General features: G+C 36.2%; 1 protein-coding gene across 1 annotated transcript; it reads left to right on the top strand.

Annotated features, from left to right (window-relative positions):
- The first annotated feature begins 3,314 nt into the window (after positions 1–3,314).
- On the top strand, positions 3,315–8,772 carry ZXDB (zinc finger X-linked duplicated B). The gene has a single exon (XM_072956193.1). The coding sequence runs from the start codon at positions 3,369–3,371 to the stop codon at positions 5,835–5,837; it is 2,469 nt and encodes an 822-aa protein (XP_072812294.1). The 5' UTR covers positions 3,315–3,368; the 3' UTR covers positions 5,838–8,772.
- Positions 8,773–22,957: the final 14,185 nt, after the last annotated feature.

Genomic DNA, 22,957 nt, shown 5'->3' with positions numbered 1-22,957 from the left:
GGAGTATCAAAGAAAAGAGGTGAACTGTAACCAAACAGGACCATATTGTCATCAGTGACCATCTAATATCTGTAATGGTGTTTGTAATTGTCTAACTGTATAATGGTTTAAAAGATTTTCCTTATCCTATTGCTGACCAGGGTTAGGCTGGAGAGGAGGGAGGCGTGGGTTGTCTGCCCAATCCCTTTGTGGGGCTGCATGTGAGGATCATGTTCAGTGTCCTGCTTTTGCCCCCAGTGCGATCCTCTTGACCTTGACACCTCAGAAAAGGCAGTTGCATGTTTTGTGCATCTTATTCATAACTCGCCCCACCTGTGCATATTTACAGTTGTTTCGGCCCCTTGTGGTTTCCCTGTATCCTTTCGTTTGGGCTGAAGGCCTCAGCCTGCAGCAGGAGGTCCCAGGCCTCAGCCTGCTTAAAAGGCTAAAAGCATTATCAACTTGACTTTAAACCATACAAGTTTTTCTCTAGAGCTTTTTCCCACAGACCTACCTCCTATGCAAACTTTGTTTTAGGTAAAAGAGTAGCAAGAGTCCTAAAGCCAGAGGTGAGCATCATACCAAGCAAAGGGGAAGGTACCATTGCATCTGTAAAAATAAGATCAATCTTGCAACAATTTATTACCATGTATATGAACTCTATGGAAACTAGCTCCACCCCTTGAACTCTTGAACTTTTACTACAAAATCCCCTGTCTTCTCTCCCCAGCAGGCTCCTAGTCTTAGAGGCATTAGCCCAATGTGACCTCCTTTGCCTGGCAAAGGAATAAAGCTGCCTCACCTACTTCATCCCAAATTCTGTCCTTGAGTCTCAATTCAGTAAGTGGAGAATGGAGGCAGTGTTTCAGCAACACCAGGGCAGGGACAGATTCCTTGAAACAAAACAGAACTAACTATAAAAAAAAGATAAATCTGACTGTGCTACAATTAAGATCTTCTTTCACAAAGCACAGCATAAAGCAAGAGAAAATACAAACACAAAGCAAAGGAATATTTTGGCCACACATATAATCACTGATGGACTGGCATTTAAAATGCATAAATGGGGGGGAGGGTATAGCTCCAGTGGTAGAGTGTAGGCTCAGCATGCACAAGGTCTTGGGTTCCATCTCCAGTACCTCCTCTAAAAATAAATAAACCTAATTACCTCCTCCCCTCAAAAAAATTTAAAATACAATGTAAACACATAAATAACACATTGGATCAGTAACTACAAGATGGAAAATAGAATAGAAAAATGGTGAAACAGTTGAACATGAGCAAGCCTTTCACAGCAGAGAAAAGCCAAAAGGCTCATAAACATGAGCATGTGCAAAAAATTAATAGCAGCAGTAAAAAAGGTAAATTAAATTCTGGCAATACTTGTTGTAGATGAAGATGTGCAGGAGCAGGAACTCTCTCTGTCACTAGAGGGATTGTAAATTGGTACAACCACTACAGAAAACAATTTGGCATCATTGAGAAAAGCCAAAGATATCCATACTCTATGGGCCAGTGATTCTGTTCTTGGGTGTATACCCAAGAGACTTTTAAACATGTGTCCCATGGAAAATGCCAAGAATGCTCATTGCACCATTGTTCATAATAATGGTCCCAAACTAAAAACAACCCTAGTGTCCATCAGCTGTAGAATGGTAACAGTGTATCATAATCACTTTGCTAAAGTCATACACCGGAATGCTAGTCAACAATGGAGACAAAAGATCTATGGCTAATATGAACAACACAGATAAGTCTCTCAAATGAATACGATACAGAGTGAAAGAAGCAGGCCATAAAAGGGATCATGCAGTATGATTCCATTGATCTAACTTCATATAAACTGTACTGTTTAGGAATGCATACAAAAGTTGTATTAAAAAACATCAAAAAAGCACTGAAATGATTATCACAAAGTCAAGATAGTGACTATATCTTTAGGGGAGGGTGTGGGTTGCAATTGGGAAGAACACAGTGGCTGTATTCTGGAAGGCTGGCAATGGTCTATTTCTTGATCTCGGTCCTGGTTACATGGGTGTTTGCTTTTACAAATCATCTAAACCTGGCAGATACATTTTATGCACTCCTCTATATCTCAGGTTTGAAAAATACTTCCTCCAAAAATCTAATACAGAGAAAAATATGTGATGTAGAAGTTTGGATGAGGTTTGATTTGCTATGGACGAAAAACTTGATCTTTTAATCAAGAGATCAGCAGGTGCCCATTATCATTGAAAGAAGAGGAGAGAAGGGATTATTTAAACTATAGATACCCCATCATCTAGTCATCACTCCAAGCCTTTCTCTTGCCAGATAATTCAGCCTATATTTATATCAATTCCCAGTTCACTGATGACAGACAAACTGGATCATCATCATCATCATCATCATCATCACCATCATCATCATCGTTTACAAGAGCATTATTAGCCATCAGAGGCCAAATCCATTACAATGAGACTGGGCCACCACACTTAAATGCACGCAGACTCAATGGGGCGCTTGGGCATGGTCATCTGTGCCTTTTTCTCAGAAGAGTCCATTGCAGTGACTTAGGGTTTAACCTTGTCCCACTTAACTGGTACATCTCGTCTTGTGCACCTTATAGGGAGAACCCAGGAGTGGGTTGGGTTTTCCAGATTTCAATACAAATTGTTTCATCCTCCAAGCTTGGCATTCTAGGCTGAACAGTGCTAATCCGTTCTGGCCCCACCTCTAACTCATTCTAATCTCTGCATCAGCAGGACAAAAAATTTAACTGTGCGACAAATTTTCCTGAGGACGTTGCTCAAGACAGTTCTGGATATGGAAGTTGTCCAGGAAAAAAATTTTAAAAGACATCATTTTCAGTAGGAATTGGTAGCACTATGGTAGGTTAATGTTGACACATAGTGTATTCTCTCAGGAATTTTTTCTCATCTTCTCATCTATCAATCCAGCCAGCCATCCAGTAAACACTGTTTCGCACCTGAGAAGCACTAATCACCATACTTAGCAATGGGAGGGGCTGGGGGTGCGTTTACTTTAGTACATACAGTGAGGTTGCGTTTAGCAGATAGATATCTAAGGTATTCAAGCACCAGTTACTGAGTGAGGTCATTTCTCCTGTACCTGGGAAGACTTCCTTGATTTCTTACTAATATTAAACGTGGAACTTATTTCTGAATACCAGGCGCTGCCCCTGGGCTTTCTGTTCTGTTGTAGAGCCCAGTTACCAGAATATTTAAATCACGGTGGCGTTAAACACGTTTTAATATCTGATAGGGCCAGTTTCTGCGCATTGCACACTTTTTTTTTTCTCTTTCAGGAACGTGTTCGGGCCCGCGGCAGGGGGCGGGGTCGCGCCTCCTCCGCGGCTCTGGTTCCAGTGGAGCCTCACGGACGCGGAGATGGAAATGCCGAGGCTGCTCCCGGCCCGCGGGACGCGACAGGGCGGCGGCGCTGGCAGCCCCGGGGGTGGCGGCCGGATCCACGGAGGTCCTGACCCGCGCGCCGGACAGGCCCCCGCGCGCCGCCTCCTGCTGCTCCGGGGCCCCCAAGATGGCGGGCCCGGGCGGCGGCGTGAGGAGGCCCGCGCGGCCTCCCCGGGCCCGGGCCCGAGCCCGTTGGCGCCGAGGCCCGATCACGCTGGTGGCGGCGGTGGCGGTGGTGGCGGCAGCTGCGGCAGTGGCGGTGGCGGCAGCGGCAGCGGCAGCGATGACTTCTTCCTGGTGCTGCTGGACCCGGTGGGTGGAGACGTAGAGACCGCGGGCGCCGGCCAGGCCGCAGGGCCCGTATGGAGGGAGGAGGCCGGGCTGGGCCCACGGCTCCAGGGGGACGAAAGCGGCGCGAACCCCGAGGGCCGCCCTTGCCTGGGCCCCAGTAGCCTGTCCGCTATCCCTGCCCCAGTCCCGGCCCTGGCCCCGATCCCCGCCCCAGGCCTGGGCCCCGCTGCGGCCTTCGCGGGCACCGTCACTATTCACAACCAAAACCTGCTGTTGCGCTTCGAGAACGGCGTCCTCACCCTGGCCACGCCCCCACCGCCAGCCTGGGCTCCTGGGGTCGCCCCTGCCCCGCAGCCCGGGGGTCTGATCGTCCCGCCAGCGGGGATCCCGCACGCCGCGCAGCCTGGCGACTGTCCTGAGCTGCCGCCTGACCTCCTGCTGGCGGAGCGGGCCGAACCCGCGCCCGCCCCTGCTCCCGAGGAGGAAGCAGAGGGCCCGGCTGCTGCTGCGAGCCCCCGCGGGCCCGGCGGCCCGGGCCAGGGCGTGGTGCTGTACCTGTGTCCTGAGGCGCAGTGCGGACAAACCTTCGCCAAGAAGCACCAGCTAAAGGTGCACCTGCTGACGCACAGCAGCAGCCAGGGCCAGCGGCCCTTCAAGTGCCCCCTGGGCGGTTGCGGCTGGACCTTTACCACCTCCTACAAGCTCAAAAGGCACCTGCAGTCGCACGACAAACTGAGGCCCTTCGGCTGTCCGGCAGAAGGCTGTGGCAAGAGCTTCACCACCGTGTATAACCTCAAAGCGCACATGAAGGGCCACGAGCAGGAGAACTCGTTCAAATGCGAGGTCTGCGAGGAGACCTTCCCCACGCAAGCCAAGCTCAGTGCCCACCAGCGCAGCCACTTCGAGCCTGAGAGGCCCTACCAGTGCGCGTTTTCTGGCTGCAAGAAGACGTTTATCACAGTGAGTGCCCTGTTTTCTCATAACCGCGCCCACTTCAGGGAACAGGAACTCTTTTCCTGCTCCTTTCCTGGCTGCAGCAAACAGTACGACAAGGCTTGTCGGCTGAAAATTCACCTTCGGAGCCACACCGGCGAGAGACCGTTCCTTTGTGACTTTGAGGGGTGTGGCTGGAACTTCACCAGCATGTCCAAACTCCTAAGGCACAAAAGGAAGCACGACGATGACCGGAGGTTCATGTGCCCTGTGGAAGGCTGTGGGAAATCTTTCACAAGGGCCGAACACCTGAAAGGCCACAGCATAACCCACCTGGGTACAAAGCCTTTCGTGTGCCCTGTGGAAGGCTGCTGTGCCAGGTTCTCTGCTCGCAGTAGTCTCTACATTCACTCCAAGAAACACTTGCAGGATGTGGACACTTGGAAAAGCCGATGCCCGGTCTCCACTTGTAATAAACTCTTCACATCCAAGCATAGCATGAAGACCCACATGGCCAAAAGGCACAGCCTCCGCCAGGATCTCTTAGCTCAGCTAGAAGCTGCAAATTCTCTTACGCCTAGCAGTGAACTTACCAGCCAGGGGCAGAATGACCTCAGTGATGCAGAGCTAGTGTCTCTCTTCTCTGATGTGCCTGGTAATAGTTCTGCTGCAGTGCTGGACACGGCATTGGTGAACTCTGGAATCCTGACTATTGATGTGGCTTCTGTGACCTCAACTCTAGCAGGGAACCTCCCTGCCAATAATAATAATTCCTTAGGGCAGGCTGTGGACCCTCCGGCCTTGATGGCCACCAGCGACCTTCCTCAAAGTCTGGATACCTCACTCTTTTTTGGAACGACAGCTGCCGGTTTTCAGCAGAGCCCCTTAGATATGGATGACGTCTCAAGTCTAAGTGCGGGGTCCTTGGGATCTCTGGGCTCTTTGGCTATGAAAAACTCGAGTCAAGAGCCCCAGGCTTTGACCCCCAGCAGCAAGCTAACAGTAGACACAGATGCTCTGACTCCTTCAAGCACCCTTTGTGAAAACAGTGTCTCAGAACTACTTCCGCCAACCAAAACGGAATGGAGTGTACATCCTGGCTCCGACTTCTTTGGACAGGAGGAAGAAACCCAGTTTGGATTCTCCAATCCAGCAGGAAACCATGGGTCTCAGAAAGAAACAGACCTTATCACAGTGACTGGCAGCTCATTTTTGGTATGAACTAAACTCTATTCATTCCTTGCCACATGGCTTACTTTTATTGATGATATTCAATTTTAAGAATATTCTGGACTAAATGTTTAAATGCAGTCATTTCTTACAGGTTTGAAAAAGAACAGAGCCCTGGGCTAGAATTTTGGAGATTTAAATTGTGATCTTGAGCCTGGAACTGACAAGTTGTGTGTACCTGAGCAAGTCACTTATGTATCTGAGCCTTAATTCCCCTAATTTATAAATTGAGGTGGTTTGAATAGATCGTTTTTAAGGTTTTTTCAGTTCTGTAATTCCTTTATAATATACTTGTTTCCTTGAAAGAATTAGGACATTTTTCAAGGATGTTGCATGTGCTTTTTTTTCATAAAGTACACACAATTGTATAATGAACATTCATGTACTTGACCCCCAATTTCAATTGTTATCAATTCATGAACATTCTTGTTTACCTAATCTCCATTTCACCCTCTTCCAGTATTATTTTGAAATAAATACCAGACATTGCATCATTTAATCCATAAATATGCAGTCTATAGTTCTATAAGGCATGGGCTCTTTTGGAAAATACTTCAATTCCATTATCTTACTTAAAGTTAACAGTAATTCCTTGATACTCATAATTATTCAGTCAGGGTTCCAACTTCCAATTGTCTCATAAGTTCTACTTGTTTTAATATTTTTAATTGTTAGGATCCCAGTGAGTCTCTTAAGTGTGTTTTTAATCTATATTTTCCCTGTTGTCTCTTTCCTTGCAGTTTTATTCATTGAAGAAATGAGGTTGTTTCACATTTAACATTCGCCATAGTCTTAAATTTTGGTGATTACATCCCTGTGGTGTCAGGTTTCTCTAACCTCTGTTTCCTTAATTTGGTGGTTAGATCTAGAGACTTGATCAGGTTGAAAATGTGATTTGTGGGACAGGAATGTTTCATAGATTGTGTTTTGTTTTTTTACCAGGTGGCACATAATATCTGGTTTTCTCTCGTGATATTTGCAGCTGCTGGTGATCAATGCATTAATTCATGATTACCTGTGCTTCTGATACCGTGAATTATTCTTACAGAGTTACTATCTGCAGAGGAAGAAATGCTGCTAAAGGCATTTATAAAAGTTTAATAGAAATATTATTCAATGCCAGTATATTTTCTTAAATAATGATAGAACTAACAAGGAGAAAAAGCAAAAATGTGTTGGTTATACTCCCCGTTAATCTTCCTTATCTCTCTTGATGATGGGAGGCTTTGTTGTAGAAAGTGCCAGCCAGGACTTTGACAGGAAACAGTTTCTGGGTCAAATTCATGTTGGGTAAGTGGCCTTGAATAAACTTATCTCATGAAGCCTCAATTTCTTAGCCGTCAAATGGTCGTAGCAATGTACACACATAGCTAACACCCCTTATTAGACTCTTCATCTTTTCCAATTTGTAATATGGAGGGAAAAATATTATGTGCTTTGACATACATTGATGAATTTATATAATCCCTTTACCCTCTCAGTCCTTCAATAAAGTTCATGAAAATAAGGGTAAAGCAGGATAGGGAATCTCTTTGTTCACTCCACTGAATAATTTCCCCCGCCAAGGAATTTCTGTGGGTAATGCCATGAGTGGAAATATTACAGGTATATATGTATCCTTTTTCATTAGATCGATTTGTCATCATATTTGCTCTGCTTCCAAATTTAGACTTTGCTGTGACTTCAGAGTTTGCTGTTCCATGTAACAATGGAGCAGAGAAAGTTTCCTCCTCTCTGCGGCCTGGAGAGCTCATTGTTTGTATTTTCTGAGAGTTGGAAGGAAAGATTGAAGCTGAATATTGTGTAAAATGTCTGTCTTATATGAGTGTAGCCTTTTGAATTTTGTGGAACATCTTCACAACTGGTGTCTTATTTGTTCAGAACAACTCTTTGTGGTAGTTTTGCCAAAGTCTGTGCTGTAACTCATATGGCATTTTAGCAAATGCACATTCCATAAGGATTTTGTCTAGTGACTGACAGTTCTATATATACTTTAAAACAAAGAATAGAAATTCATTTTACTTCTCCTTTCCCAGCTATCCAACTTTCATGATTTATTTCTTTGTCATAACTAGCTGCTGTTTTCTACTTTAATTGGTTTCTGTTACTTTCTGTTTACTTTCTCCCCAGTCCACTCCCTTGCATGTGCATTCTGGTCCTTGCCATGCATTTCTTTTTACTTTTGAATGGATAGATATCTTCCTGTCACTATTCCTCAGACTTCCTCACAGCCCATTTTCTTCCAGTAATAAAGTTTGCTGAGTGTACACTGCAGTTGTATGTACAGTAAGAAGTTATTTTCTGAGCTTTAGATAATACTGTGTGGATATATGGCTCAAATGATAAAAAACATTATTTTCTATATTGCTCAGATGAGAAATGGATTTCTGTTTTATTATTTCCGTTTTTAAAATGTTTTGCCAAGGAATTCTGCTAAAACTCTCTTACTTGCTGTAGTGTATCTGCCCAGTAGTGTTTGCATGTGAGTGTCTGTGGCTGACAGTAATTATAGAACTTTGGCAGTGCACTAAAATTTTGCCACTTTGAAATGTTTATGTACTGTGTGTATGGGAGAATACACACATATTTTAAGTGGTTTTACTCAATTAGTGAAAAACAAAAAGTTTGCATACTTTTGTTATTCAGAGAAATGCTCAGAATTTCATTGTGTCTACTCATTCAATGTTTTTCTTTTTGCTTTGGAAATATTTGTGTTCATAAAGCACATTTCAAAAATAGTTATTCATTAAGACCTCTTAAATTGACCACTATTTTTTGTGTGTGGCAGTTGACATGTGTCAAGGATTGAAATGAACACACAAGTAGTGAACATAAAATAAATTACTTAAACATGAAGAGAATTTAATACTGTGACTTCTTTAATTCCTTAAACCACCTTCCTTTCAATAAAAAAGCATTAACTATATTTTCCTACTTGTTGCTTGAATTTTCAAAGAACAAATGTTACTTTTTTCAAAAGTAAGATGTTACTTTTCTCATGGGCTCACAGGATTTCATTGAACAAATGTGTTCAAATAATTTCTCTTTCAACACCATTTTCTAGAAAATTGGTGAACTCTGTTATACTTTCAAGGTAAAAAGTTAAATTTCTGTTGATGGTGGCTTACAATTGCTGTCACACCTTTTAATGATGGTACATATTTTCATTCTGTTTCCTTTCTGATGCTCCTCAGTCATTGGTTTATTTAAAAAATCTTGTCAGTGGGAAGCATAGTAACATGATGATTTAAAAAGAAGTGTGTTTCTGGGGGCTCTGTTGATAATATCAATCGTAAGTTAAAAATATATTGGCTTTGGCATTTTTACCAAGTAGTGTAATTGATATAACACAATGCTAGAGTGATATAACACAGGAGTGAAACATGGGTAGATTATGAAGTTTATTTGTCTCTGTGACCTAAACTGTTCATGTTCTTATCCAAGAGAAATATTAGATGGCAGTTTATTAGCTGGAAATTCCACATATTGAGGGTTCTATGAGAAGAGTAGCATGCAGTTCTGACCTTTAAGAAGATCGCAGTTGACGAGAGGAAATAGAAAAAAAATACATTAAACAAATGAAGAAAAAAAACAGGAAAAGTTTAATTTGGTACCAAAATGACCAACAGGTAAAAAAAAAAGCAATGAAAATAATGAGTTTATTCTGAGCATAGATGAGAGCCAGTGAACATATTTTAACAGAGGTGTCAGATCAAGAAAATGATATCTTAAGAAAGGTTAATGTAATGGATGTATACAAAATGGATTAGATGGCAGAGACTGGAATAGGAAAACCAGTGAGAAATCTTCTGCAGCAATTCAGGTATGATAAGATGAAACATGAAACCTAGACTAAAGTGGTGTCAGTGGGAAATGAAAGGAAGGAACAGATATTTCATTAAGGAGATGGATATCATTAGAGATAAATTAGGAATAACTCAGGCTTTCCTGGGGACTGTAATAATCATATTTTTACTAACCAAGTGAGGTAAGTAAGGAAGAGTCCTTTTTGGAAATGAGTATGTAAAGTTGGTATTTAGTTAAGTGATAATTTATAAAGCATATTTACTCCTATATGAGCTATCTATATTGTGGTTTGTCTACTTTCTCGATGACAGCAGAGGGCTACTTCCTCTTTCTTGGTTCACTCAGGCATGCTCAGAACTACCTATACAATTCTGATCCTTTTTACTTCCTTTTGAATGATCAGAGGACTCCTCATCTTGCCTTGAATGATCTAGATCTACAGTGACCAATATGGTAACTATTAGTCATATGTGGCTGTTGAGCACTTGAAAAGTGGCTAGTATTCACATTCACATTCACGACTGAATCCTTAATTAAATTAAAATCTGAAACAGTTTAAAATGTTTTCTGTTGAACACAACTTTATTGTTTTACTAGGATTAAATTTTACTTTAATTACTGAAAATTTAGCATCCAAATTGAGATGTGCTTTAAAATACAAGCCAGATTTTGAAGGTTTAGCACACAAAAATTAAAATACTTCATATTAATGAAATATATAAAATGCTAACTAGTATTTTTATTAACTACATACAGAATAATATTTGAGTATTTTCAGCTTTATTGAGTTATAACTGACAAAATCATAAAATATTTAAAATGTACATTGTGGTGATTTGATGTACATATACATCGTGAAACGATTACTTCCATCTAGTTAACAAAACCATCACCTCACATATTTATTTATTTTTTAGGGGTGAAAACATTTTATTTTGAATATATAAGCATAATGAAATAAAACATTAAAATTTATTTTACCAGTTTCTTTTTACTTTTTAAATGTGAACATAGAAAATTTTAAATTACAAATGATCACAATTCTAAATTTTTAAGAATTAAAAATTACACATTTTGCTTTTATTATATTTCTACTGGCAAGCACCAACTTGATGTAAATTTACCACTCCAGACTACTCTGCATCAAAATGAGTTATGCAGCCTCTGCTGTATGTTGAGTGTCTTTTCTACTATTGCTTTTAAGATTTAGTGGTTGTTCCATTTTATAGTTAAGGAAAAAATAATTTATGTATTATTACAGACTTCGTCATATTTTGATGAAGTTTTGTCATGAATTTCAACAATTTTTCATGAGAACTTGATTTATTGGAGTGAGTTTTACCTTCATTTGTCTCAGTTGGAGCAGGCGGGAGTATAATTGTCAAAGTCCAATAGCCCTGGGTCTGTGTGAGGTTGGCTTGTGGCGCCTTAGCCAGAATCACTCCTGTCACTAGAGAAATTGTAAGGCAAATGATGGCATAAGAACATAGTCATGAGAACCGCTACCATGGTCTCTCCATTTTATAATTCCCCTGGCCACTAAAAGAGAGAACGCAAGGAGTGGAAGAAAAAGTAAGTGAAAAATTAAAGAAGAAGCTTGACTAACTCTCCAGGAATTATACTGTATTTAATGGTAAATTTGATAGAAATCATACATTGTCAACAAAGTAATTTTTCATTCTTATTAATTGCTGACATTTAAAGACATACAAACTCTTTTAACTGTCAAGTTTTCTAAAGAAAGCATCCTAACTCAGTATTTTAAAAGGAAGCATACAGCAATCTGAAAACACCAGCAAACTCTGAATACCTTAATACCAAGCATCCTTTATACTTATTTACCAAGTTACCAATCCGCAGCTATGTATTGAGTACATAATATGTGAAACACTCTGAGGTATTACACCTAAGTTTAACTCATTAATCCATTAATAAATATTTTACCTCTTATGTGTCATGTATGATCTAAATGATAAACTATTAAAACCAGTGTATTTACAGAGTTCTAACGGGTACTTTGCAGATATTACCAGAATAAGAGGTATCATTTTCTACTAGTAGACATACATTTTGATCAGGATAAATCAATTATAATAAAGGCATAAACACTAGAACAAAATTACTCTAAACTAAAATTTTGACAAGTGTCTTAGAAGTAGATTTGGTAAGCTATAGCAAAAAAATTTGAAAATCAGTAATGAAATAGGCTTTATATGATGTATTTCTAAATTACAGTCTTTGATTTGATGTGTGCTAGAAGGATCCTAGAGGTTTTACACCTTCTTTCTCATTTTATTAGTGAGAAAATGTATTAAAGCCCTGACTTTGTATATGAAATTAATTTTCTTGTTATATGACGTGATCACAAGATTTATTTTGTCATATAGACACATTATCTAGAATGAAGACTATAATAATTTCATGTAAAATTTGAGGCTGAGAGTTAGACTTTAACATGGAGGAACCTAAAGTTAATCAGTGCTCTGGGGTAGGAGTGGGAGTGTCCAAGTACACAAACAAGCATGTGGTTTTATTTCTAGATAAAAGATAGTAGTTTAACACTTTATGTCTGTTGCACAATAGCAAAATAAAACTTCTTTAATGATAATCAATTTTGAGCATCCAAGATGTAAAACAATCAGAAAAGACAACAAAAACAGAGTTTCAAATATTCTCTTTAGATCATAATTGCAATAGAATACCATTTATTTTAAACAGGACTAATCTCCCCTTCTGTTTACAACATAGAGTGGAAAGATAACTTCCGGGTGAAATTTGGTTCCTGTGATAGAAGGAAACTCGCCACCTGTCTGCTTGGAAATTGGCCAGAACAGAGAATCCTAGTGGAAATTCCATGAATGGAGCAGCAGCAGTTCATCCCAGGCTAGTTCAAACTTAAAGTAATGCCACAGTGAGTCCTTTCCTGTCAAAAGTGCCTGCATCAATCAGAACTTGCTATTTATAACAAGATTTAGCATTTTTCCCTTCAATTCACATATTCTTGGGTTCTTGGCACTAATTATTAATCATTTAGTTATAACTTTAACAATAATTCAATCAGATTCAAGCCTCATAATTGTTAAAAAGAAAGTGTCAATATTTAATATTTTATCTCCATTAAAATTTTTTTGACTAATTTTTATGTGGGGCATATTTACCTAACTTACATGAATATGTTACAGTCATCTATGTATTTTGGAAACAATAAAGCTTAGAGATCTGTTAAGATAAATATTTAGAATTACAGCCTTCAAATATTGGCTACTTTGAAAATGGAAAAAGGCCAGATTTCTACCTTTCAAAAAATCAGTGATAGAGTTCTTGGAAAACTTGAGGAGTAAGACAGTATGTAAATCTTGTAGTTAAGATCAACTTCATAGGGAAAAAAAAGCGATTTGATTATATCATTTAAAATTATCCATTTACATTTATCAAGTTTGCTGATACATATAATCTTACATATATTATGAACATATAGAAGCCTATTTTTTAAACTCCATCTAAAATATTAGGTCATTAATTGAGACTTTAAAAAATTGACTAACTGGTATTATATTTTTTCTAATGGCATTTTATGGAACTTAAACACTGAATCCAAATACAAAATATGCACAGTCCTTAAATATACCAATATTTATTAATATTTATTTGGAAGGTAATTCTGACTATGATTCATTATAGATTCATCCTCAACAATTACAAAACTATTTCTTTTTTTTCATTGAGGTATAGTCAGTTTACAATGTTGTGTCAATTTCTAGTGTATAGTATAATTCCTCAGTCACACATGAAACCACATATATTCACTTTCATACTTGTTTTCACCATGAGCTACTACAAGATATTGAATATGTTTCCTTGTGCCATACAGTATAAACTTATTTATCTATTTTATATATACCAGTCAGTATCTGCAAACTCGAACTCCCAGTTTATCCCTTCCCACCCACCTCCCACCTGGCAACCAAAAGTCTGTATTCTATGTCTTTGAGTCTATTTCTGTTTTGTATATAAGTTAATTTGTCTTTCTTTTTAGATTCCACATATGAGTGATATCATATGGTATTTTTCTTTCTCTTTCGGACTTACTTCACTTAGAGTGACATTCTCCAGGGCCTTCCATGTTGCTGCAAATGGCATTATTTTGTCATTTTTTATGGCTGAATAGTATTCCATTGTATGTATGTATGTATATATGTGTGCGTGTATGTATGTGTGTATATATACATATATATGTGTATATATATATATATGCATATATACACACACACACACCTATCACAACTTCTTTATCCAGTCATCTCTTGATAGGCATTTAGGTTGTTTCCGTGTCTTGGCTGTTGTAAATAGTGTCTTCATTGGAGAATTGCTTGTTTAGGTCTTCTGCCCATTTTTGAATTTGTTTGTTTGTTTTCTTATTAAGTATTATGAGCTGTTTATATATTCTGGAAATCAAGCCCTTGTCAGTTTCACATTTTGCAAATATTTTCTCCCATTCTGTAGGTTGTCATTTTGTTTTGCTTGTGGTTTCCTTTGCTATGCAAAAGCTTGTAAGTTTAATTAGATCCCATTTATTTCTTTTGCTTGGGTAGACTTCCCTAGGAGAACATTAGCTGAGACGTATGTGAGATATTTTGCCTATGTTTTCTTCTAGGAGGTTTATTGTGTCTTGTCTTATGTTTAAGTCTTTAAACCATTTTGAGTTTATTTTTGTGTATGGTATGAGGGAGTATTCTAACTTCATTGATTTACATGCTACTGTCCAGTTTTCCCAACATCATTTGCTGAAGAGACTGTCCTTATTTCATTGTATGTTCTTGCCTCCTTTGTCAAAGATTAATTGACCAAAGGTTTGTGGGTTCATTTCTCAACTGTCTATCCTGTTCCATCAATCCATATGTCTGTTTTTGTACCAATACCATGCTGTTTTGATCACTGTAGCTATGTAGTATTGTCTGAATTCTTGGAGTGTTATTCCTCCAGTCACATTCTTTCTCTTCAGCAATGCTTTGGCAATACTAGTTTTTTTTGTGATTCCATATAAATTTTAATATGATTTGTTCTAGTTCTGTGAAATATGTCCTGGGTAATTGGATAGGGATTGTATTAAATCTGTAGATTGCCTCGGGTACTATGACCATTTTAACAATATTGATTCTTCCAATCCAGGAGCATGGGATCCTTCCATTTTTTTTAAGTCTTCTTTGATTTCCTTAATCAATGTTTTGTAGTTTTCCATGTATAAGCCTTTAACCTCCTTGGTTAGATTTATTCCTAGGTATTTTATTACTTTGAGTGCTATTTTTAAAAGGATTGCTTAATTACTTTCTTTTCCTGTTGATTCATCATTAGTGTAAAGAAATGCAACTGAGTTTTGTACATTAATCTTGTATCCTGCTACCTTGCCAAATTATTTTATTAGTTCTAGTAGTTTTTGTGTGGAGCTTTTAGGGTTTTCTATATATAGTATCATGTCTTCTGTATATAGTGACACTTTTACCTCTTCTTTTCCAATTTGCCTGATCCCTTTTATTCCCTTTTATTCCCTTTTCTTGCCTGATTGTTGTGGCTAGGACTTCCAAGTCTATGTTGAATAGGTGTGGTGAGAGTATACAACCTTGTCCCAAATTTGAGTGGAAGGTTTTGAGTTTTTCACCATTGAGTACTGTGCTGACTGTAGGTTTATTATAAGTTGCTTTTATTATTTTGAGATGTGTTACCTCTATATCCACTTTGGTGGTTTTTATCATAAATGGGTGTTGAATTTTATCAAATGCTTTTTCTGCATGTACTAAGATGATCGAGTGGTTTTTGTCCTTTCTCTTGTTGATGTGATGTATCACATTGATTTATTTGCATATGTTGAACCATCCTTGTGTTCCTATGGTGAACCCAACTTAATCATAGTGTATGATGTTTTATGTGTTGTTGGATTCTGTTTGCTAATATTTTGTTAAGGATTTACAAAACTATTTCACAAGGTAATATATAACATGGATTTGCAGCTAACATTGAACTAACTTTCCATTCATGTATCCATTATGAAAGGCAGTAGTAAAGAACATTGAAATTTACTTCCAGAGATTGAAAAAAATAGTTGTTTTAAAAAATAAGAGCATTTTTACAATAGTCATGTTTTCTTTTTCTTTTTTACTTTCCTAAAAGTAGTTGAATACTGTCAAATTGGGTGTTTCTTATTTTACTTGACACTTTTAGTAGATGGTGCTTTCCACAAAAAAAAACTCTGTAAAGGAGTCCTTTCCCACTTACAGTGGATATTTGAATCAGATCATTGAAATCAATAACTTTTAAAAGTTTCACCATTTGAAGTTTGTTGACTATCATTTTCAGTATACAGTCAGATGTCAGCCTATATGTAAACATTTTTAAATATATGTTTTAATTATTTCTTGTTTTATTTCAAGCAACCATGTAGCATTTCATATGTTTTTTCACTTATTAAATTTCTATTTAAATAGTTTTATTGAAGTATACATGAATAAAAGTACAAAAATGTGTGTATAGCTTGATGAAAATGAATGTGAAAAACAGAACTATGTAACCACCACTCTATTCAAAAAACAGAATCCTCTCAGCTCCTCAGCTACCCCTCTTATATCCTCTCCCTTTCAAAGTCTCCACTCTTTCCCAATGATAACCACTATCCTGACTTCTATTATTATAGGTTAATTTCCCTATTTTGTAAATTTATATAAATTGAATTATATAGTAAGTATTATTTTGTTCCTGGCTTCAGTTACTCAACATTATGTTTGTGAGATTCATTCAAGTTATTCAGTTTAGTAGTTAATTAATTTTGATACGCTTTCAAAAGTTGATAGCAACTTAGGTTGCTTCCATATTTTGGCAATTATAAATAATGCTACTATGAACATTGGGGTTCATGTATCTTTTGAAATTAATGTTTTTGTTTTTTCAAATATATACAAGGAGTGGAATTGCCATATCACATGGTAGTTCTTTGTTTTTTTTCTTTTTTAGTTTTTCAGAAACCTCCACACCATTTTTCACAGTGGCTACAACAATTTACATTCCCACCAACAGTGTAGGAGGGTTCCTGTTTCTCTACATCCTTGCCAACATTTGTTATTTGTGTTCTTTTCAATGATAGCCATTCTTGCAGGTGTGAGGTGATATCTCATTGTGGTTTTGACGTGATGATTAGCAATGGTGAGCATCTTTTCATGTGAATGTTAGCCATCTTCATTTCTTCTTTGGAAAAATGTCTATTCAGTTCTTCTGTCCACTTTTTAATTGAGTGGTTTGTTTTTTGATATTGAGGTTTATGAGCTGTCTATATATGTTGGATATTAACCTCTTATTGATAATATCATTTCCCAATATCTCCCATTCAGTAGGTTGTCTTTTCAATTTGTAGATAGTTTCCTTTGCTATGCAAAAGCTTTTTAGATTAATTAGGTCACGTTTGTTTATTTTGCCTTAGGAGTTAGATCCAAAGGATGGACTGGGAGGGCATTATGCTAAGTGAAGTAAGTCAGACAGAGAAAGACAAATACTGTATGATATAACTTGTATGTGGAATCTAAAAAATGCAACGAACTAGTGAGTATAACAAAAAAAAAAGGAGACTCACAGATGTAGAGAACAAACTTGTAGTTACCAGTGTAGGGGGAGGGGTAAGCTAGGGAAGAGGGATTGGGAGGTACAAACTGTTGGGTATAAGGTAGCCTCAAGGACCTATTATTGTACACCATGAGGAATATAGCCAATATTTTGTAACAACTGTAAATGTAAAGTAACCTTTAAAAATATAGATTTTTTTAAATTTAAATAAATAATAAAAGTAAAAATAAAGTTGATGGGCATTTGGGTTGTTTCTAGATTTTGGCTACTTCAAATAATGCTTTTCTTGTGTATATATTTCAGTTCACTTGCATATAGATTTCTGTTGGTTAAATACCTAGGAGTAGAGTGGTACAGTCATATGGCAGGGTATGTTTTATATTCATTAGTCAGTTTCCCAAAATTGTTTATAAATATAGCATTTAAGAGTTCCAGTTGCTCCATGTTCTTGACAACCATTGGTATTTTCAACTTTAAAAAAAAAAAACAGCCATTCTAATTGGTTGTCTAGTAGTAATTCATTTTGTTTTAAAATTTGCATTTCTCTGATGACTAATGAACTTGAAATAGTTTATTGGATATTTGGATATCTTTTGGAAGTGCCTGTTCCTGTCTTGTGCTTATTTAAGTGAGTGAGAGTTTCGTCTTTTTTTTTTCTTATCAAATTTTAAAAATTCTTTATATATTTAGGACAAAAGCATTCATTGATTAGATATATGGCAGATATTATCCTTGTCTTATCCCTCTTGTAAGTAATGTGTTTTGATGAAGGAAAGTTTTAATTTTAACATAGTCCAGTTTTCAGTGTTTTCCTTTTTGGTTTGTGCTTTTTGTCTTTAAAAACACTGTTGAATACCCCCAAGATTATGAAGATACTCTACTATATTACTACTATCTAGAAACACTTTTTTTAATCAAATTTTGATCCACAATCTACCCTGGAAATAATTTTTGTTATTGGCATGAGGTTAGTTGCAACAAAATTAATTTTTTTCTTTTGGATATCCAGTTTACGCTTCAATTCAATAAACTTGATATATTCCCTTCATCTAGAGTTTAAAATTTTCTGTATATATGCATTTTTTTATAGAGTTTTGTATCTATCCAAATGACTATAAAGTATTTTTTTCCTATTAGAATATACTATTTGGCTTTTTAACTATTTTTTCACAATTTATTTTATTTTTTCCTTTTGTTATTTGATTCAAACCCATGATCTTCAAGACCATTTGCAAAATTGTGTTTATTTGGTTAGGATTTTCCCAATGTTTTGGTTAAATGCTTAATAACAATGAAGATTTTGCATATTTTCTGAATATATCTGTTAGTTATTTAAATATCCAGTTCATATTTTATGGAAATAAATTGATAAACTGCTGATACTTTTTGTAAGTCTTTCTAGCCCTTCTTTCATTTTTTATGGAATATAATGTTTGACAAGGTAAGTCTTCTCTAAATCTGTAGATGATTTTAAATAAGATGTATGTAAGTTCCTTTTCACCTGAAATTTTCATGAGCTACATTGCATTTAAGAAAACTGCTCTTGACTTTGTGAGCAAAGATTTTGACAAAATAAGTCTCTTTTTCTAACAATACAAAGATTCCTTAAAATGGAAGACCTGAGTTTTATTGTGATTTTTTAATTTCCAGAAATAGCTGTGCTTCTTATTTAAATATAAAGAAAGAGAATTGTTACAAGTGTGTTGTAAGTGGTATCTTCAAGTAAAATTATTATGTAAAATATTATTAGCTTAAGCATGTTCAGAAAAACTTCATTTCCATTTTCTGTATCATCTTGGAATATATAGCAAAGACACCTGACTCTTCTATATTCTACATTCTACTTTAGTCTTAGGAAATATTTCAGAATATGTGCTTTAGAAGTCAACCAAATAAACATAACTATTTTTCTATTTTAAGTATTCAAATGAATAGTTACCTGTTTCCTTTGTGTTAAAAAATTGTAGCATTTTAGGCTTTCCCATCGACCTCATTAATAATGAATAAAGTAGATATGTTTAGTGTCTTAGATTTTAGCCAAGAATAAATAACTTCTGAATTAATTTTCATTTAAGTGAAAGCTCAGAGTCTATAAATTTCTATCCATTTAATTATTGTCCACTAATGTCCAATAAATTATTTTGCATATTTTTTACCAGATAAATATATGTGTGTTTAATATTTTCTACTTTTAAAACATTAACATTTTAACATACAATAATTCTTCAGAATACTCCCTATTTCTGTCATGTGTACTACACAAATTTTAGCAAGTAACTGAAGTAAATAGTTTGTACTTTGTGTCCTGGAATGTTACACAAATGAACATTATCATATGTACAAACATAAAGACTAAAAAAATAAAAATTTAAAGCCAAAATGCATTTAACTTCCTCACATTAACTGAAGAAATTTCTAGGCTCTATTCAATGAGCTTGAGTAAATACCAATACTGACATAATGGAATGATTCTATGATATATTTTGAGAATATCTGTATATAAGTTTCCCCAAATTTCTGAAATTCTAAACCCTTTTACCAACTTAATTTTTTGGAATAACGTGTTATTTGAATTAATACATTTTGTTCTGCCTTAATAGTGTCATTTATCTAAGCTCAGATGTCCCCCAGATCCCTCAAACTTTGTGTGTGCAAAATGAACGTGTTCTACTCAATTTTTTTTATTTTGCTTAGTGGTATATTCATTATGTCTCCCAGTTGACCAATCCAAAAATCTGTACATCACCATTGCCTGACTCCCTCTCCATCTGCCCTCACAGTCAGTCATCACCATGTTTTGTTACTTAAACATCATAACTATTCCTGGAAAGTGTTCACATTTCTTCATGCTTAATGCCACATTCTTGAGTCAATGCACTATTTTCATTAGGCTGGATCTTACAGTACATTTCTATCCTGATCACTGACTCCAAATTCTACTTGCAATTCATCAATTTTCACAAAGCAGTTAGAATGATCTTACTGATGCATAAATCTGCTTTTGTCACTGATTACCAACCCCCCTTCACTTTCTTCCTGTTAGTTTTGGAATAACATCCGAATTTCTTATGTCTCCAGTTTCCACTTCTTTCCCTATAAATATACTCCTGCTACACTGAATTTCTTTGATTTCTTGGAATCAACTTCCAAAATTTTACATATATATATATATATCCAGAAATAAAGCCTATTTGGCACATAAACCAACAGCAGACGTTAAACACAGTCCAACTCCTGGCTAGATTAACATAAAACTTCACAATAAAGACTTTTTTCTTTAGTTACTGTTACCCAATAAGTCATGTCTAATATTCAACAAAATATTACAAAGCATGAAAAATTGCAAGAATAAAGTCTGAAGATAAAAATCGATCATCTCAAGCAGACTCATTTTTAAAAGAAGTATAATTGATATACTAAAATAAGTAATTAAATCATAAAAATATACAATTAAAACTAGAAAAAGAAGAAAACAGGGTATCCTACTTCTAAATGAAGAATCAAAGATCAATTGCAAAGAGTAGAAAATAGTTAAAACATGGAAGATATTAACTAAACCACAAATATTATTGCTCTATACGTAGATGATCTATAAATACACAAAGACTTAGATTGTCTTAATGTTTATGTATTTAAAAGATAAAACAATAGGCCCAACAATAGTTGTTGACAGGAAATACAATTTAAATATAAAGATTCAGATAGGTTAAAAGTAAAGCAATGGAGTAAGATACATCATTGCTAATACTACTTTAAAAAATCCAGTAACTGTATTAATTTCAGACAAAGCAGCCTTCAAAACAAGGAAATTTCTCAAGATAATGAGGGGAACTACCAAATGAGAAAGGGATCAATTATATAAGAAGGACAAAACAGTCCTAAAAACATATGCACCTAACAACAGATTATCAAAATATATGAAGCAAAAATGGGTAAAACTGAAAGGATAATGGACAAATCCACTGCAACAGTGTAGACTTCAACACCTTTCTAACAGTAAATTATCAATCAAGCAGGCAGAAAATTGAAAAGAATAAAGCTGACCTGACCAGCACTACCAAAATCCACTTGGTCTGATTGACATTTACAAAATATTTCATTCATCAATAGCAGAATACACATTCTTATTAAGCTCACATAGAATATTCACCAAAATCGATGGCATTCTAAGCCAGGAAACACAATTTAATAAATAAAGAAGTATAGAAATCATTTAAACTGTGTTCTCAGATCACAATGGAGTGATGAAACTAGATATCGTTAACAAATGGATAGCTAGACAATCCCAAAATGTTTGGAGATTAAGCAAAACATGGGTCAAAGAAAAAGTCTCAAATAAATTATAAATCATTTCCAAAAAATGAGCACAAAAGTGCAACATCCAAATTTGTGGGATGCAGTGAAAGCAATGCATTGAGGGAAATTTATAGCATTAGGCACATATATTGGAAAAGAAGAATGTTCTAAAATTAATAAGCTTCTACCTTAGTAAACTAGATAAAGAAGAGCAAGTTAAACCTAACAAACAGAAGAAAGGATTCCAATTGGAGCAGAAACCAATGCAATTGAAAACTGGAAAGAAATATGCAAAATCAATGAAACCAAAAGCTTATTTTTGAAAAGCTCAAAAAATTATAAACAACTAGCCAAGCTAATCAAGAAATAGAGAAGGTATAAATTACTGGTATCAGAAATGAAAGAGGAGTCATCATCATGACCATTACCACAGACATTAAAAGGTTAATAAGGACATGTATAAACAAATCTATAACTACAAATGTAGATAAAATGGACCAATTCTTTGAAAGACACAAAACTATTAAAATTCACAAAAAAGAAATGTATAATCTGAATAAGCCTAGATCTAGTAAATAAATTGAATCAATAACATTCAAAAATTAAATCAACAGTGACAGATGTTTTCACTAGAGAATTCAACCAAAAATTTAAGGAAGAAATGATGTCAGCTGAGAGGGACTAAAACTAACAACAATCCAATACCAAAGAGTACATCTAGTGTCCAGATCTTGGTTTCTAATACCATTCTCCAATAAAATCTGGGACAAGACAAGGATGCCCACTATCACCACTCCTATTCAACATAGTCCTGGAAGTCCTAGCCACAGCAGTCAGGCAAGAGAAAGAAATAAAAGGGATCCAAATTGGAAAAGAAGAGGTAAAAGTGTCATTATATGCTAACGACATGTTACTATATATAGAAAACCCTAAAAGGTCCACACAAAAGCTACTAGAGCTGATTGAAGAATTCAGCAAGGTAGCAGGTTACAAAATTAACTTTCAAAAATCAGTTGCCTTTCTTTACACTAACGATAAATCAACAGAAAAAGAAAGTAAAGAAACAATCCCCTTTAAAATAGCACCCAAAGTAATAAAATATCTGGGAATAAATCTAACCAAGGAGGTGAAAGAATTATACACAGAAAACTATAAACCATTGATGAAGGAAATTAAAGAAGACTTTAAAAAGTGGAAAGATATCCCATGCTCTTGGATTGGAAGAATCAATATTGTTAAAATGGTCACACTGCCCAAGGCAATCTACAGATTTAATGCAATCGCTATCCAATTACCCAGGACATATTTCACAGAACTAGAACAAATCATAATAAAATTTACATGGAACCATCAAAGACCTAGAATTGCCAAAGCATTACTGAAGAGAAAGAAAGAGGCTGGAG

Source organism: Vicugna pacos, chromosome X, assembly GCF_048564905.1.
Source record: "Vicugna pacos chromosome X, VicPac4, whole genome shotgun sequence".
Classification (NCBI taxonomy): Eukaryota; Metazoa; Chordata; class Mammalia; order Artiodactyla; family Camelidae; genus Vicugna; species Vicugna pacos.
Note: the sequence above shows the minus strand (reverse complement) of the source record. Positions and strands in the feature narration are given on the sequence as shown.

Bases quoted from the DNA above. Each gene is read 5' to 3' on its own strand.
- ZXDB (XM_072956193.1), top strand. From the start codon at position 3,369: ATGGAAATGCCGAGGCTGCTCCCGGCCCGCGGGACGCGACAGGGCGGC.